Consider the following 18,315-nt stretch of genomic DNA (forward strand, 5'->3'; position numbering starts at 1 on the left):
GATGGTGGGAGGAATATAGCCCTGTCAGAATTTTTAATAGCCACGGTTTAGCCCCATTTCTTTATGAAGTAACTCTGATGTCTTCAATATCATTTATTTTCTTAGCACCCCCAGATATTGGTCTAGCCCCACCTTAGCACCAGTAGAGGAAAAAATTTTGGCACCATTCCTGGTGCCATAATCTCTGGTGGGCCAGAAACAGTACTTCGGCCAGCGTTCACAACGCTCCGGGGCGCCTCTACAGCAGCCTAGAACTGAACCACAGAGAGTCTGGACTGTGATCATTCATTCTGACAGACTGCAGCTGCTGCTCTGATAATGACTCAAACAAGCATGATGATCTGGAAAAATGTTATTCAATTTGAAATAAATCTATCGTAAACAAAGCTGCATTAATCTGAAAAATACAGTAATACTTAAAAAGAAAAGAATTGCAATTTTAAAGGGACAATAAGTAACTTTTTAGGTATTTTATTATCTAAAATCAATATTTTTATTCATAAATATGCCCTCAATGGTGTACAAATACCTAAGCCAATGTTTAAACTAACCCTTGTAAATGAAGAATTTATTATCTTTATATACATGGGACGGGTAGGTCGACGGAGGCTTCCATGTAGTTCCGCCATCTTGCAAAACTATAATAGCAGAGAGGGACAAAAAGTACTAAGCCAACGCGTTTCCACAGCGCGTTTTCGGTCAGAGCCAGAAACGCAGGTGCAGAGCAGTGAGAGGCGCTTGAAACTGCACCGGCAAGTTTAAAAGTCTGGATTGCATTCTTATTATGGACCATACATATGCCGCGCCACAGGAGAAGAAAACATAGTCGCCAAAACAGTCAAAAATAGAACGTAAAAGGAAACGTGACCGTAGATTACAGAAAACAAGAGTTAATGTCGGGGAAGCTTTTTCTAGGTGGAAAGAGCTAATGCTTGATAAAGATTTCAAAAGAGACGCTGAAGTGGCCAGTTTTCTTCTCGACAGGTAAGTCAGTGTTACAATCTATATTATAATATTTTTTTTATATCTAACAATGCATATAATTCAGAAAATATAACGAATAAATTAGACATAACTACTAATTACAATATTTCATGTTTTCCACAGTCAGTAATTCATACTGTAACATTCGTTTGTTAGTTGTCATGTTGCAGTTTGTTTGAAATAACACACCTGTTCACCTGAAGGAAAACTCGACGAAGTGCTATTAGAAGACATCCTGTCAAAGCTTTTTGGTACATATCGCCTACCGTAGATGCAACGAGCATTTGAAAAAGCGAGGCGCTGGAGAGCAAAATTAGTTTGAATGCAAAATACAATTTCACCACTAGATGGGAGTAATTCCTACTTAGTGTCCCTTTAAATAGAAAAAAAAGAATTATTCCACTTGAATTCATTCATTTCATTCCACTTGAAAATGAAGTTAGATTTTAAACATGAATCCCATGAGTCACATGATCCATAAGAAATTATTCTATTATGTTGTTTTTGTGCTCAAGACACATGCTTTTTATTAGTGTTGAAAACAGTTATGCTGCTTAATATTTTTGTAGAAACCAGTATAAATTATTTGATCAATGGAGCATTTAAAAGAACAGCATTTATTTTAAATAGAGATCTTCTGTAATAACTGTCTTTACTGTCACTTTTTATACAATTTATTTAATCTTATGTTTAAAGAAAAACAAAACAAAAAAACAAAACTTATGCATGCTAGTGTATAATAAAACTATTCTTTTATTATTACTATTTTATGGGATAGTGGAATAGAGATTGGAAAGTATGGCTGAGAGAAAGGGAATGTGATGGAAATGGAATCAAGACAGATTTCAACAGCTCTTACAGTGCTGAGCCACTGTATCACAGCTCTGACATCTGCTGTTTATTAAAATGATTAAGCCAGATGGTTCTAACACAAGTAATTCACACCTAGAAGAGCAATTAACAATAGCAAAATACAACAGTTTGTTGGGCTATGCATTTCATATACGGTCTACCTTTACAGAAGCAAGAGACCTCAGTTAGTGAAAGTGATGTAAAAAGTGAAAGTGAAAGTGACATTCAGCCAAGTATGGTGAGGCATACTCAGAATTTGTGCTCTGCATTTAACCCATCCAAAATGCACACACAGAGCAGTGAACACACACACACAATGTGAGCACACACCCGGAGCAGTGGGCAGCCATTTATGCTGCGGCGCCCGGGGAGCAGTTGGGGGTTCGATGCCTTGCTCATGGGCACCTAAGTCGTGGTATTGAAGGTGGAGAGAGAGCTGTTCATGCACTACCCCCACCCCCATTTCCTTCCGGCCCGAGGCTAGAACTCACAACCCTTCGATTGGGAGTCCAACCCTCTAACCATTAGGCCACGACTTCCCTAGTTAGACTTCAAACAACCTATCACAGGCTTTAATCAGCTGCTAACAAATCATTAACATATTAATTTTATCTCAAATTCATTAACATGAATCTCTTTTAAAGTGCCAACATAAAATTTCACACCTCATATTAACAGATAGCTGGAAACCAGTCTTTGCTATTGTTTTCCAATTTGTCCTTTTCCTTTCCTCTTTGTTCCATCATCCTTTGGTTCTCTGTTGTCACACTTGAATAATAAAAGATGGAGGAACTTCAGCACACACAGCAAATGGGTCTGTCACTAATGATTAAATCCACACACAAAGCCTGATATTTATTAATTGTGCTGATGTTGCTATGAGAAGCATTTAAAGGGATAGTTCACCCAAACATGAAAATTACCCCATGACTTACAGACCATTAAGGTCTGTAAGTAAATAAATACATAAATATATGCCTAGGCCATCCTAGGTATATATTTACATTTAGTCACTTAGCATATGCTTTCATCCAAAGAGACTTGCAAATGAGGACAATGGAAGCAATCAAAATCAACAAATGAGCAATATTCAAATGTCAGTTAGCCTAACGCAGTACACGTAGCAAGGTTTTTTTTATTATTATTATATTATAAATAAACGAAAACCGATTAGAAAAAGAATAGAGCAAGCTAGTGCTAGACGCCTTTTTTGCTTTTTACTAACTGTATAATAAATAAAAGAAAACAAATAGAATATAAAAAGACTAGAGGAAGCTAGTGTTAGTTTTTTTCAAGAATAGAATTAGAATAGAGAGTTAGAGGGTCAAATAAATATGGAAGAGATGTGTTTTTAGCCAATTCTCGAAGATGAATTGAGTTGGGCAGGTCATTCCATCAGGAATATATGTCTTACTTCTTTCAGACGAATACATCTGCAGTTATATCTTTATTTAAACTGAATAAAATAAAGATTATGGTTTAAAGTTTTAAATATGGATATTTTTCTTATACAAATGCAATAATTCGCTTCAGAAAGGCCATTATTAACCCCCCTGGAACTGTGTGGAGTACTTTTTATGATAGATGGTTGTACTTTTTTGGACTTCAAAATATCAACACCCATTCACTGACATTATAAAGCTTGAAAGAGCCAGGTCATTCATTTATATTTATATATATATATATCATTTTTGTCTGAACTATCCCTATAGTTTACTGTAAAATGTAAATTCTGTTATTGTTTACTCACCCTCATGTAATTCCAAGCCTGTTTGACTTTCTTTTATTCAGTGATAGACAATGGGCAAAAAAGCACTGAGATTTCTCAAAACACCTTTTTTTAAGTTCCACAGCAGTGATGAGGACACTGAGAAATGAGTAATAACAGAGAGGCATCATAGCATCACAGATCAGCAAACACAGCACTGTTGGATACAGACATATAAAGGTCAGAAGAAAACACTGTCAATTTTCTAACACTCACACACCGTTATTTAATCAGTGCACACACCTCAGTTGCACCTTATTGTTCAGGTGCTGCAATGCATTAGAAGTGAAAATTAAAGTCTTTTTTTAGACATACAAGATGGAAAGTCTAATTAGAATTTCTATCACATAGAGTGGCAAAGGTAGAGAGACAGGAGTGAAGACTGTGTGCATGTGTTTCTCTATGTGAGGGAAACAGAGAAAGACAGGTTGCCGATGTGTCTTGAGGAGACACTCCGTATGGAAAACTGTCTTTTTCAGACAGGCTGACAGGAAGATGTGTGTAAAAGGATTGTTTAAATGACACACTACATTTTAAAAGAGAGAAACAGCACTTTCAATTCAACCTAATGATACATTTTTCATTTTCTATGTGCAAAAAAGAGAAAGCACACACCATATAAGCAGCGCTTATTAAAGTCCATCTTTATTTACCTTTGGAATGTATTAACTTCCACCGATGAGAAATAAATGCAATGTAGCCCAAACATCATTTAGAAAAAAAAAAAAAAACTAAGAAAAGAAACGCGTGCAGCAATGTGTATAGTAACTGATGTGTGACCTGATGATAGCTGATTTTTTTCCAACGGAGATAATACTCAATCAGACAATAAGAAATACATGCACCCTCACATAGTCACATACTATGCATGAGCAAGCGCACCCACACATGAACACACACACAGATCATCATACACCTCCACGTTCGGGGTGCGAGAATCTGGAACACTAGCACTAATGTTCCTCACACAACAAAACATTCTTACAATGAATACATGTAGGCTGTTGTTAAATTAGTAGCACTGAAGAATTAATGTCCTCCACTTCTTTTCTCTCCACTTATTCAACTGAATGAGGGATGGGGAGGAGCAATATCTATGCAATAATCCACTTACTGCCCTCGGGTTGTCCCTTTATAAATATGTCCATCAAAGTGTTACACTTTTTTTTTTGGGCTAGGCCAACTCTAGCCAGCTCCCAGAAAGTCTGCTGGTTGTCTTAGCAAAGGGGAGGAGTTTATCTTCCGATTGGCATAGGGTTTATATATGCTAATGAGAAGGCGAAAATGTCAAAATCATCCAGCCAATCACGAAGTAGAAAAGGAACACTGGATACACGACCAGGGCCTTCCTATTGGGCGGTTGGCTGTCTGCGAGAAATGCTGTGGAGGCTGTGAATGAAAGACAAACACAGAGATATTAACTCAGATCTCAATGAAATCCCCTAAAGACTGTGTGTACGAGAGAGACGATCTGTCATCTGACATCTGTGTCTACTTATTATTGGTAAATCTAGTCTATTTGTCTTCTTCAGCATTTGAATAACTTGTTTAACTGACGCTATCGCTGTCATTATATTATTGGGAAAAAAAACCAGCTGGTAACTGAATATTTTATCTGAATTGCAGATTTGCAGGTTAGTGCAATATTTCCTGTCTGCACTGCAGACTAAAACATTAAAATTACTAAAACTAAAATAAAAATTAAAACTTTCAAAAAAGGCACACGCACATAACTAAATTACTTAAACTTATTAGAATTAATATGAAAGCTGAAAATATAAAAATGAAAGCTAATTAAAAATAGTAAATACTATAATAGTAATATATTAAAATAATACGGACTATTATATTAAGAATTATTGTAATTGCACTTTTATTTCTTTATTTTGCACTGTGAGCCATTCAAATGTAAAAAAAAAAATATCATGCATATGAAGCTCAAATACTTTAACCATAAAACAAAACAAAACAAAACAAAAAAAACATTAAAAGAGTCTACACTCCCTCCTGGTGGTCACTGTATGCACTGCCTGAGGAGCTTGTTGGCTAGTCAGGCTCATCTGGTGCAGAAAACATATATTAATATTTTAACCACAGGGCCTTTAGTATTCTGGGAATGCTGAAAAAAGATAAAAAATTTTGATTGATTCTTACCAAACGTTGACCAGCTGAAGGAGGCGGTGACAACTATGAGACGGACTACAAAACTGACGAGGCCTGAGCCTCCCACGAGAACTATACGACACACTATCATGGCCACAGTCAGAGGCAGAATACAGTACCCCAACACACAAAGACTCTGGAAAAATGATCTGTATAGACAAAGAGTGAAAAAGGCGAATGAACAAATCTCTTCAGAGGGTTACCATCTATTTATGTAATGTGAAATTTCTGAACATAACATGATATTGAGATTGAAATCTGTATGATGCAACTTTTTTTAAGCCGAAGGGCTTAAAGAATAATATAGCAGGCTTATAAAGTAAAGAAACAGAGGCTGACACTGATCCTTTTAATAGCTATCACCATTATGACGGGACAAAAGTTGCTATTAAGTGCTACAGTTTGCTAAAAGTATGTGTTATCTATATCAAATTTGTTTGTTTTTTCTAGTGACACCTTGAAAATGTCTTTGACATTTATATTTGATCTAAATTGAAATGTTCTTAAAAATGAATTGACATTTAAATAGGTAGATTATAGTTTTTATTACAGTATTTAATTAATCAAACACATTTGTGTCCTAAAATAGTTGTAAAGTTAAAACTTTCAATTATTTCATCCAAAATAAGTGGTGAAATTTGGCTACCCTGTATTATATCATATTTTTTGCGTAGACATTATTTTTTTTACTAATGGCTTCATAAAGGCATATTTAAATTCAATTAAATTAAATGTATAAATTAAAATTAAAATTCAATTTATTAAGAATTTGAGGAGCTCTCTTTAATGCAGGCTTCTAACAATCTAATAAATAAATGAATATCTGAATTTTACTCACATAGTTCCTCCCAGAAGTTTGGTATTGAGAGTGATGATTACCGAACCGAACCAGATGATGACAAAGACTTCTGCAAACTGTGGCCTGCCATCCTCCTCACTGTCAACAGACCCACCCTGCAGCATTCTGGGATAGACAATATTATAAATATATTATATCTGCTGGAGTCATAGTGACAATAGTTCAGACAACAATACTACTCACAAGGCCAGAGTGACACAGAGGAGGAGAGGGCCCCATAAGTCCCCTAAAAAGAGCACATACATTCACATTAGACAGCTATTGAACATTTAGCATTTATAATAATAAGTGATAATAAATAGCCCACATGTAATCTGTGATTGATAACGTGTCATCAGTGATTGATGGTGGACTCACAGTCTCTGAGCAGTGCAGAACTTTTCTTGGGGTACATCACATGGACAAACTTCTGTCCAACGGCTCTCAGATCCCTCAGCTGAGACCCACAAACAGGGCAAAAAGACAGTAAGAAACGATCCTTAAACTCTAGACAGAACTACTGATGTTAAAGGGGCCCTCCATTGTTATTTAAGTATAATTATACAGTATACTATGAAATAATTGTTTCATTTACGGCAATATTTTTAACCCTGTCTGTAATGCAAGGTTTCACCTACAATAGTGTCTTTGACAGGCTCATCCAGGGTGGAGAAATCATTGTCTGCACTCTGTGAGCCCACCGGCACAGATATATCTCCCTCCACTGGAATGTCCTCCGAGATGGAGATGTCAGACAAACCCGCAAACTGTGACATAAAGAATGGCTGGTTAGATGATTCATGGCAAATCCCGTTAACGAAAACTTTAGGTGCAGCTCACGTTCATCTACAGCAGTGATTTTAAAAATGTGGTCCACTGGTGGTCCGTCCAGAATTTAAAGTGGCCTATGAGCTGACTGACTATTTAAACAGCAGCAGTATTTACAAAACATAAACATAACCTAATAACATCAATATTTAATTAACTCAATTATACTAACATTTTTTTTTTGTTTTCTTCACAATAAGTGACAGTTACTATAGTACTACAGTCAGCTCATTTAGCTCAAAGAAAAGTCTAATTCATTCAAATAAACAAGAATAAAACAGTCATGGAAATTACTGAATGATAGAAGTGACACTATTTCAAGTTCCAGGTTGTATACTGATGATAATATGAACACTTTTTAAAATGGTCAATTTTGTCCTGAAACCGGATAACCCTTAGGCTCCTGCTGCCTGGCCTTGTTTAAAATGTACCTAATGAAATTTGATGTTTGTTACACTCACACTTCAAGCTTTTAAATGACACACTGTATACCAGGGACGATCTCAACAATTACTTTACAGTAACGTTTACAGTAAGATAGATCAGTAAATGGGGACGAAGAACAGCTGATGTTCTATTTATTTCACAATCACCGAGATGTAGCCTATGTACACAAAATCACATTTTCAGGAACATTCGTATAGGAACAGTAATGAAGTTTAAACTTATAAAAGGTCAGACAGTGCGTCGACAGTTTCAGATTTCAGATTGTGTTCCATCACTGTTTACATAGTTTGGTAACACTGCACGATAAAACGTGTACTATTGTTTTTCATAGAAGACAGCTAATATATCAGTATGGAAATTTGGGCGATCTTTGAAAAATAATAATTTTACAAACGTTCAATGTAGTAAATGTTCACTTGAGCTGAGAAACGACCATCTGCGTTTACATGTAAGTTACAACCTTATATAAACAAAGCTTTACTGACACATTAACAAATTTTCAAGCTTCCAGTCAGGGTCGGTAACCATACAGACAAAAACAAAAACTCGACGGAAATGCTGACAACGTGTTTTAAAGACGTATAAGCGTTTTAAAAGCATGTTTTGTCCCTTACCAAAGGCTTGCTAGACTCCTCTACTTCCGCCATCTTCACACGGATACGTGTACGTCACGGACACGTGACGTCAAAAACGCCAACATGCCACTAAGCGGATTATAATGAATAATAATATATACAATTATAATTTAAATAACAATATAATAAAATACATTATACAATTAGAATATTTAAACAAGGCTGAACTCCATTACATTTATATATCAATTACTCTGATAGCCTCTTTGCACTTTAATATAGAAATTCAGCTCGTTGTTACAACATGTCAATTGTTAAGTTCACATATTTTATAAGTAGCCGAGAAGGCACGTTAAATATTTTAAGTGTCGTTAATATATCATATGGTCTATATTTTAAACTGGTCTGAGTTTGTAAATCATAATTTAAAAATCAAAAGTGCTTTTGGGTCCAGAGGAGTGTCGGTCTCTTTAAGGGTCGGAGCAAGTGTGGGTTTAGAAATACAATGAGTAGAATGGCAACTAACAAGAACCAGAAGTAACAACATAGGCGAGGCTTAGTGGCCCAGATGTGGGACAAGGACGTGCATGATATATAATAATTGTCCTGTTTTAACTATTAACTGTGTATTCAATGCAATGCTTATTTAAATTTCCCTCTGTCACTGTTTCAGGTGCAACGCTTTTGTCCAAAACACTTCTGACGCTCCACTTTAGCAGCTTATCACGTTGAACGTGTTACTTTTCAAAGCGCTGCTCAGGATGGACCAATCATATTCGTTTATGATTGCTGAATACCACAACCAACAATTAACTATTTTTACAGAAAACTGAAAGGGCTTGTTTCCATTTGTATTCCAGGTACAAATAATTTAAAATAAATATTTCAATGATTGCATGTTTCAGTCTGTAAACGTCTGCTGTAAAACAAAACACATCCTTACATTTTAATGAAATTCAATAGAGAATTTATTTTCGTGAGCCCTCAAGCGCCCCCCAGAGGAAGGCAATGTGCGTATGATTAATTTTTTTTTTTTAGCTAACGTTAGTTACTAGTGACATTTTGCCGCCCAATGGTGTGGGAGTACTCAGTATGTAGCCCTGCCCGCGTTTGTCAGTCCCTCCGCTCCTACAACAAGGAAAAGTGTAGAAACAAAAATACTTTCTTCATCAGCACTTTTACAATTTTGTTTGCATCCGTGTTGCTAGGCTGAAGTAACAAAACCGCGTGCACACGGAAACAGTTACTACTGGAGCGCAGGATTATTGTCTTTACAACTGCATTTCATCCAAATGTCAAATATGGGAAATCATTAATACAGCCGAGTGATCGTCTGTCGTGGTTTGTTTTACTTATTTTTCTGACAACCAAAGGCCGGTTATCTTCATTGATCGATCAGAGGGTGAGAATGGGGCATCCTCCACTAGAGTTCAGCGACTGTTACTCCGACAGTCCAGATTTCAGAGAGAGATTGAAATGCTACGAAATCGAGCTGGAGAAAACCAACAAGTTCTTAAAAGATGTCATCAAGGACGGCAACAATGTGATCAACACGCTTAAAGGTAAAATTGTGCTTTACAGCAGACGTGGTTGTCTTCGCAGTGGGAGGTGGATGGAGGGAGGTCTCCGCCTTTGCAAACCGAGCAAGATCAGTTCATAACTGTGATTTAATGTTAGGCATATTTCATTACAATTGTAATGCTTTATTATTTTTATTACATTAATTTTATTATTGTATGGGCTTTCACTTGCGAGTACTTGCTTACTTTAAAGAGGATGAATTGTAGAGGGAGGAAGTGATCTGGCAGATGGTGAGCAGCTCTTGGAAGATCCCCCTCTCAGAGATGCTGGCAAGCCCTTTCAGGGGACGGTTGGTTTATTTATAGCAGGCACCTTTAATTTTCCAGATTGGTGAATGGAATTGAACTGGAAAGTTTAGAGATGGTATGAAAGTGTCAACAAAACGATGAAAACTGGAGGGAGAGCCAGTAACGTTAGTCATATGAACTCAGATACTGTGACTAAAAGCCCTTCTCACTATTCTGCTTATCTCAAGTCAATTAAGGCACTTTGCATCCTCAGACTGGAGGAGAGAGAGATGGAGGCTGTAAAACCAGCAGTCTACAGAGCATTCATTTCTATGGAAATACACACCCCAGTGGGTGAAACCTCTCTCTTCCTCTTTCCTTTTCGGTTTGGCTTATTATTCATAAGTGTTTTGAAGCAACAAAATACTAATATAAAGTTTTCACAGTCCAGCTCTACCACCACTGTTCCCTCTGAACGAGGCCGTTGACAGTAGAGGAAATGTCACCGCAACAATGCACTTTTGACATAATCTTCTGCCTAATGATAAGCTGAACTCAGTATATCTATATTATTGTATTTAAGATATAAAAGTAATAAAAGCTCTATGTATCCAAGTGCACCGCTCATATGTGGTCCTCAGTGTCAATTTGGGGTTCAGGGAAATATCGGGCATTATAAAATGTGATTTCCAGGCCTGTTCATGGAAATTAATACAAAAATAAAAATAGCTTCTTCTTTTTTTTTTAATGGAAGTAATAGAGTCATTAAACTAAAACAATTTTATTAAAAATGTATAAAATATTACAAAGTTATTGCATTTTATTTAATTAACACAAATTGTTATGTGTGGAGGGAGTTAAGAGAATAAATAAAATAAAAATATATGAGCATATTAAATGCATCATGTAAATAAAATTAACTGGTCGGAAAAAGCAGGAACCGTGTCTTTGTAAGATGTTTTCTTGACTTACTGGAGAGTTATAGCTGATTGGTGTTTTTTTCAGTTTTTCCGTCTGCATTTTACTACTCAAAGTTTGGCATGAAGAATTGACAGCTGGTCTTCTTCAGTGATAATATGATGATTCAGCTTTAATCTATCTCCTAGAGTAAAGTTTTTTTGGCTTCTTTCCCTAATTTCAAGGGAAGCCATAAACACGCTAGTTTTCTAACAACACAGAAGGGCTGATAGCATTTTTAAGTTTTTATTTTGCCTGAGGGAGTATGCAAGATTGTAATTTGACTAACCATAAGCCTTGTTTTATACCTAATAGTGCAACACTCCAAAACCAGAATGCTGAGCCATTAAGGCAGATTTCCTTGTGGATTTGTGCGATGCATGAATGGCTGTAATTTGATGACTGCATCTGCTTTTCGGATGCTTCCACTGTCTTGGAAGGAGTCCCTCAGTGCTTCAGTATCTGAAAGAGTCACTAGAGCCCAACCTATATTTTCTCTAGGGTTTCCGCTATTTGAAGTTCTGCAGTTTCTAAAGTCATATGACCTGACTCAGAGCTTTCGATATGCTTACTTCCTGAGTTTATGTAGGTTTGCACATTTTGAAAAATATCGTGTGTGCTGTGTGGATATGAAACTTAAAACAGGAAGTGTAGCAATTCCTTTTCTTCAACGATGAGGAACCTCTTTGGAGATCTAATTGCTGCTGTTATGACTAAACAGAGAATATCAAAACCATGTCAGGTTTCCAGATGGATTGAGGAAGCTTTCATATTAATCTTAAAGGGTTCATATGATGGGATAAAAATTTGTCCTTTCTCCTTAGACTGTTTCAAGCTCTTGGTGCATATATTTACATTTATGCATTTAGTAGACATATTTATAGGGGCATGACATTTCCATCACACCCTCGAGGCATTCGGCCAATCACAGCACACTGAATAGCTGGCCAATCAGCATACACCTCGCTTTTCAGAAAGGCGGGGCATAGAGGAGCAACAATAATGGAAAATAATGTTTTTTGAAACTTAAACCACATAAACACATTTTATTACACCAAATACACCAAATAATGTTATTTTTAGCAACGTTATATGACTCCTTTAAACAAGTGAGCCAACTGCCCTATCGGTAAGCCCCACCCCCCTTAGTTAAGTGAAAAGTGAAAGTGACGTGACATTCAGCCAAGTATGGTGAACCATACTCAGAATTCATGCTCTGCATTTAACCCATCCAAAGTGCACAAACACAGAGCAGTGAACACACACTGTAATTATAAAGACTCCATAATCATCGGCAAGAAGGAGGCGAGAACCGGCGGACAATCAACTGAAACTTTAATAATCCCCAAATAAACACAAAACAGCACATCAGCCCCTCACGGACGACTGATGCGCACAAAGAAAAAGCAAAACATAAATTAACACCCAGGCCTGGTCCTCTCTCGCCCTTCACTATAGTCGCTCCAGTTTTATATCCTTCCATCTCCTACTTGGGACTCGAGACCGGTGGTGGGTCGCAGGTGTAGCTCATCTCCAATCACTACAACTGGCCTGACTCCTCGTTCCCATGTCTGTCGGCCCCGCCCCACTCGTCACACACACACACTGTGAACACACCATTTATGCTGCGCCGCCCGGAGACCACTAGGCCACGACTTGTTGCTCATTTGTTGGTTATGTGTTTCTGATAAATTGGGACACAGATGGACCTTCAAGTGGGACTTAAATATGTCACGGAGGGATATATAAAAGATACTAAAACAAATATGTAAAAATACAGATCACATTGCAAATGGGAGAAATATGTTACAGTTGTCACGATCGTAATTAAAACATCCCGGATGATATATAACACAGATCAAATACTGCAGAGTTAGATTAAATGAATTTACGTTTTACCAGATTAATATGAAGATGCACTCTCATATGGACCTTCGTTTATGTGTTTTAGACTGCACTGCTTCGCAAGCCTAAGAAGTTCGTAAAAACTATTGTACGACTGATCTTAATATTACGATCTGTTTCCCAAAAGCATTGTAACTTAAGTAGCACTTGAAAATCGTCGTAGATCTACGGTTGCTCTGGAGAAATCATAAAGCCCTAAGTGCTTCATAAGAAGACAGATTTATGCAGTCACCTGCAGGACAATCGGCAGATTAAACCTTTAACTTGATTCAAGTGCAATGTGATTATAATATAAGGATTTGATTGTGCCTTATAGTGCACTTTATGACTTCTTTTTTTTTTTTTTCATAAATTTATAAATGAAATAATTAAAAGGGGCAGAAAAAAACAGAAATACACATCTAAATAAAAAAAACACGAAAAAAAGAACTAATGTAGGAAATGCTTCCAAGACTGGGGGGAAAAATATATCAACAACTTGCTGAAGTGCACAAAAACCTATAACGTCTCTCTCTCTCTCTCTCTCTCTCTCTCTCTCTCTCTATTGATATAAAGTACAATATGTGATTATGTAAAGTATAATAAACTACAATATAATATTGTACTGTATATAGCTTGGATATAGTTATTATACTGCACGTGAAACAATAACGAATGATCTTAAAATATTCGTAAAAAACCCACTTTTAAACGCTAAGATCAATCATTATCGGGAAACCCAGCCCTATTTAGTTAGTGCAGTCTCTTTCTGTCATCTGTTTAAACTGCACTGAGTGGTTCTCAAATCAACCAAGTCTGGCTGTCTTTTATCAGGTGGTTCTTTGACTCATTTGAGGCTTAGTAGCTTATAACCTGCAATACAAACAATGGGCACTATAATACACCCAGCGCAATGCGACGCAAGCCGCAGCGCAAGTGTGGTTGCTAGTTTCAGTCCGGTGCATTTTCCCGTCCAGTGCCATGCCGTTTAATTAGCAAATGCATTTGTGGGCCATGAAAAGGCCAACAAGTGCTAAGCATCTCTCAGGGAACTCCTTCAAGACTATTGGAAGACGATTTCAGGTGATGGCCTCTTGAAGCTCATCAAGAGAATGCCAAGAGTGTGCAAAGCAATAATCAAAGCAAAAGGTGGCTACTTTGAAGAACCTAGAATATGACATATTTTCAGTTGTTTCACACTTTTTTGTTATGTATATAATTCCATATATAATTCCATATATATATAAATGCATACATGTCATAATGGATAGTCATCGCATGTATCAGAATTAGGGTATATATTTGCTCGCACACAAGCAGGTCCGTTTAATCGTGTTCTGTCTTTGCGCTTGCCAAATTCTGCCGTGTAAATAGCAAATCCATCATGGTACGAGTGCAACTGGCTCTTTATTGCATGTTACGCTCCAGAAACAACCATTACTATTAAGAGAATAGGGACAACCCGTTTAGACCATGCGCCTGGGCGCGCCAACTGTTTGTCCAACGTTAAAATAGCAAAAGTTGATTTGGACACGCCCTGAGTTCACCTGCGCCGTGCGCTTTACACTTTGCATTTAGATCATTAAAATCAGGCCCAGTGACCTTAACACGTTGTCATACATTCTATCAACACCTGATACATAATTTCTAGTCTAATGTTGAGAGAGTAAAATAGCGCTCTTTTGAGATCCGTGTGTGTTTTTGTCACAGGGCTGAACAGGGTGGGTTTTGTGATCTGGTTTGGAGAGTGTAGTCCGTCATGCCAGCTCCTCATGCTTTAGACAAACACACTCTTTGTGTCCTTTTCATCAGAGGGGATATAATCATTTAAACTATCTCCTCTGTCACAGAGCGTGCAGGCCTAAAACACAGCCAGAGAGAACGATGAATGAATGGCTCACATGCAAATTGATCAGTAATAGAGAGTAATAGCTGAAATCAAATAGAGTTTCTCTTTTCTGGATGTTATTTGCATCATAAATTGCATAATAATGATATTGACAACCCATGGTCTTGACAGTTAGAGATGTGCTGAGATCCCACTTAGGGGTGGGCGATATGACCAAACTCTTATCATTATTAAACATTATTAACATTATTAACATAATTAAATTCAAATTATCAATTGAATTTAAGCTGAATTTTAACTCCATTCTTCAGTGCAACAAGATCTTGCAGAAATCATTCTAGCATGCTGAATGCTGGTACTCAAAAAACGGTTCCCTAATTTTCTCTAAAAATGGTCATAACGAAATGGTATAAAAATGTATTTCAATTAAATGCTGTTCTTTTGAACGTAAAAAAATGATCTCAGTTTCCACAAAAATACAAAGCAGCAAAAGCTGTTTTCAGCATCATGTGACTCTTGCTACGTTTACATGCACCCAAATAATCCATTTGTAATCGGATTGACGGTTCAATCGGATTGAAAAACATTCATATAAACACCTTCGATCCAAATGAAATTTCGATCGGATTGAAGGGGGGGGTTATTCCTCTTCTAATACGATTGAGCGTGCATGTAAACACTCGATTGGAATGAACCACGAAACTGAATGGACTGAATGAACAGTGACGCAGAAATAACATAATGACATATGACGAACGGAACGAGTGGCTCTTCCTTTTAAACAAAGTGTTGTATAAACGCGTGTCCTGTCATTATAAAACTCTCCTTTCACTCAGTAACTGTGAAGTGGAGCAGGACAACCTTGTTTTGGATACTCATCCACAGGCAACACGTTTTGGGAGCGGGGAGGGGCTTTTTTTGTGTGTGATAAATATGAGCAGCACAGCACAGTGGTTTATGTGTATATTTATTAGGTCTGTGAATCTTTGGCAAGGCAGCGATTCAATTAGATTACGATTCATAGGTTTTCGATTCGTTTCAAGAACGATTTTTACAAATTTAGAACGATTCAATTCGATTCGATTCACAATTAAATTCGATTCGATTCGATTATAACAATTCGATTCTGCATTCTTTAAGTGCATTCACGGGATTATTTAAATGCTTCTACTAAATTCTTTAAATGCTTAGTCAGGGGGCAAATTACAGTAGCATTTATGGTTAGAGAACCATAGGTTAGAAAAAAAAAAAAAAAAAAACTTTAGTCCATTGTTAAATGCTAGTTTAATGATGCGACATGGCATACGTAAAAGTGTATGTAAGCCAAGTTTTTAAAAAAGAGATTAAAGAGTATTATGTATAAGCTAACATTTTGTCACACCAGGGGCGTAGCCATAATTTCAGAAGTGACAGAAATGTCAAATACAATCATTTTATGTATGTAGCCTATATAATAATAATAATAATAATAATATATTTTATATACTAGGCTACATTTAATTAGCAATTATTAAAAATTTCTGCACAGATTAAGGTAGAAAATATACTTTATAGTTTCTGTACTGTAATAAATGTCAATTAGCACTGCATCATTCATAAATTGTTTGTGGGGTTTTTTTTTTTCATCAGTTCACTCTGCTTTTATTCAGTTTAGCTGCAGATATAGCCTGGCACGTCTATGAGAGCGAGATCGCTTCTCTTTCATTGTGAAAACGTCTTCATCTCTATTTAACTTTTCCTCTCCATCAGCGAATGATTCTGAGAGAAAACGCGCCAGATGTCTGTCTTGCTAATGAAACAAACGCTACTTTCATGCATCTGATTATCAGCTAAATCTCGCGCTCTTGTTTCAGGGTCGTTGTTAATGCTGTGGTTAATTTTAAAAGTTCCCCTCTGGCCAGATGAAACTAGCAGGTTGATCCATGCTGAAGCAATGGCAGATTGTGCAAAGGACTCATCTGGTTCCCGTGGTCTTCACTGGGGATGTCTCTGGGGCTCATCTAGTTGTCATGATCTCCGCTGAAATTGACCTTGGAATAAGAAAGAAACAGACTAATATTAGCGTAGATGCTATTCTTCTTACAATTTAACAAGTACGTATTTAACTGTTCAAGCCAGGGTGTATGAAGCTCCCGTGCTTTAAGCACCATCATGACAGTCTCTCACACAGTGTGTCCCAGCGATAATAATTCTGTAAAATGCTTTGGATGAATGCATTAGACAGTGGTCTGTCTTCCTGTGTGTGTGTGTGTGTGTGTTCTGGCACTGGTCCTGTGTAGTGGGTTTGAGACATAATTCCATCCTCACTGATCCCCACAACATCTGATTTCACTTAGCAATAAAGCTGCTTTTCTGATTTCTCAGAGTTTCAGTAATTAATGGCTTCATATGTTAAGTGGCAAGCAACCAAGCGACGTGGTGAAAGGTTGTTTGCGTTTGAATTTCTTGGCCATGGTTGTCTTTCAGTTTTTTGTGAAACTTTGAGAGTTGACATAGAGAGTGTTTTATTGGGGCTGGGATGAAGCCAGAGACAGTATGAGGTGGATGAGAAGGACCACTTGAACACGAATGTCCTGCCTTTCAGTTAAAAGAGCCATTTGCCTTATGAATAGAGGCATTGATTGTATCTTTACTCTGGAACATGCGTGCACATTTGCTTGGGAGTATGATTACATTTTATTAAAGTACATAAATTGTCAATATTTCAGTAACATGCCTAGAAAATAAGTTGCCCAGGTATGTGGACGAGTGGACTGGCTGTAAAGCTGCTAGCATGTGCGACCCATATGTTCAGCCAGGCAATGCTTTCCTATTGATGTTCTTCATAAGTAGCAATTTATTCTGACCAAACAACAAAACCTACAGGGACTAATGTGGATTTTTGATTGTTTTCTTTATAATTTTGATGTTATTTGCAGAGTACTCTCTCGCAGTGCAGAAGTTCTCTCACACCCTTCAGTCGTTCCAGTTTGATTTCATCGGGGACACTTTGACTGATGATGAGATGAACATTGGTGAGTTGACAGCAGGTCTGATTGGAGTAGTGCTAATTGGCCTGTCCATTTCATTTATGTGATGTATTTGCTGATTTGTTACCGTAATTACTTCTGCTGAGTTTGTATGTGGAGTGAGTGTGTTGGACTGTGCCTGCATGTTTGTGCCAATCTCTGGCGGTTGGTTTTGTGCATATATTTGTGTTTCATTTGTATGTGCAGCTTACATCACCACATGTTTTGTCTACACAGCTGAATCATTTCGAGAGTTTGCTGGTTTGCTGCAGGAAGTGGAAGAGGGTCGAATGATGTTGGTTGGTGGAACACATTTCTTCCTGTACCCTTTCAAAACCCTATCAATCTAAATCG

General features: G+C 37.1%; 2 protein-coding genes across 3 annotated transcripts in view; one reads left to right on the forward strand and one right to left on the reverse strand.

The window, feature by feature from the left end:
- Positions 1-4,223: 4,223 nt before the first annotated feature.
- Positions 4,224-8,596, reverse strand: LOC127956996 (protein YIPF6). Its single transcript, XM_052555321.1, has 7 exons — positions 8,495-8,596; positions 7,244-7,372; positions 6,984-7,062; positions 6,810-6,852; positions 6,606-6,731; positions 5,759-5,916; positions 4,224-4,993 (listed from the first exon to the last, which is right to left on the reverse strand). The coding sequence occupies exons 1-7, from the start codon at positions 8,525-8,527 to the stop codon at positions 4,872-4,874; spliced, it is 690 nt and encodes a 229-aa protein (XP_052411281.1). The 5' UTR covers positions 8,528-8,596; the 3' UTR covers positions 4,224-4,871.
- A 922-nt stretch (positions 8,597-9,518) lies between these two features.
- Positions 9,519-18,315, forward strand: part of LOC127958842 (oligophrenin-1) — a 30,887-nt gene continuing 22,090 nt past the window's right edge. For both annotated transcript variants that reach the window (XM_052557854.1, XM_052557855.1), the window contains exons 1-3: positions 9,519-10,017; positions 17,872-17,967; positions 18,199-18,260. In XM_052557854.1, the coding sequence (XP_052413814.1) occupies positions 9,864-10,017; positions 17,872-17,967; positions 18,199-18,260 (312 nt within the window). In that variant the 5' untranslated portion in view covers positions 9,519-9,863. The remainder of the gene's footprint in view (positions 10,018-17,871; positions 17,968-18,198; positions 18,261-18,315) is intronic.

This window comes from Carassius gibelio, chromosome B5 (assembly GCF_023724105.1).
Source record: "Carassius gibelio isolate Cgi1373 ecotype wild population from Czech Republic chromosome B5, carGib1.2-hapl.c, whole genome shotgun sequence".
Lineage (NCBI taxonomy): Eukaryota > Metazoa > Chordata > Actinopteri > Cypriniformes > Cyprinidae > Carassius > Carassius gibelio.

What these genes read in the sequence shown, in the direction of transcription:
- LOC127956996 (XM_052555321.1), bottom strand. Translation starts at nt 8,527, where the DNA reads ATGGCGGAAGTAGAGGAGTCTAGCAAGCCTTTG. An exon ending in AGGAGTCTAGCAAGCCTTTG is followed by an intron (nt 7,373 to 8,494) that starts GTAAGGGACAAA and finishes TTTATGTCACAG; the next exon opens with TTTGCGGGTTTGTCTGACAT. An exon ending in AGCCTGTCAAAGACACTATT is followed by an intron (nt 7,063 to 7,243) that starts GTAGGTGAAACC and finishes TGTGGGTCTCAG; the next exon opens with CTGAGGGATCTGAGAGCCGT.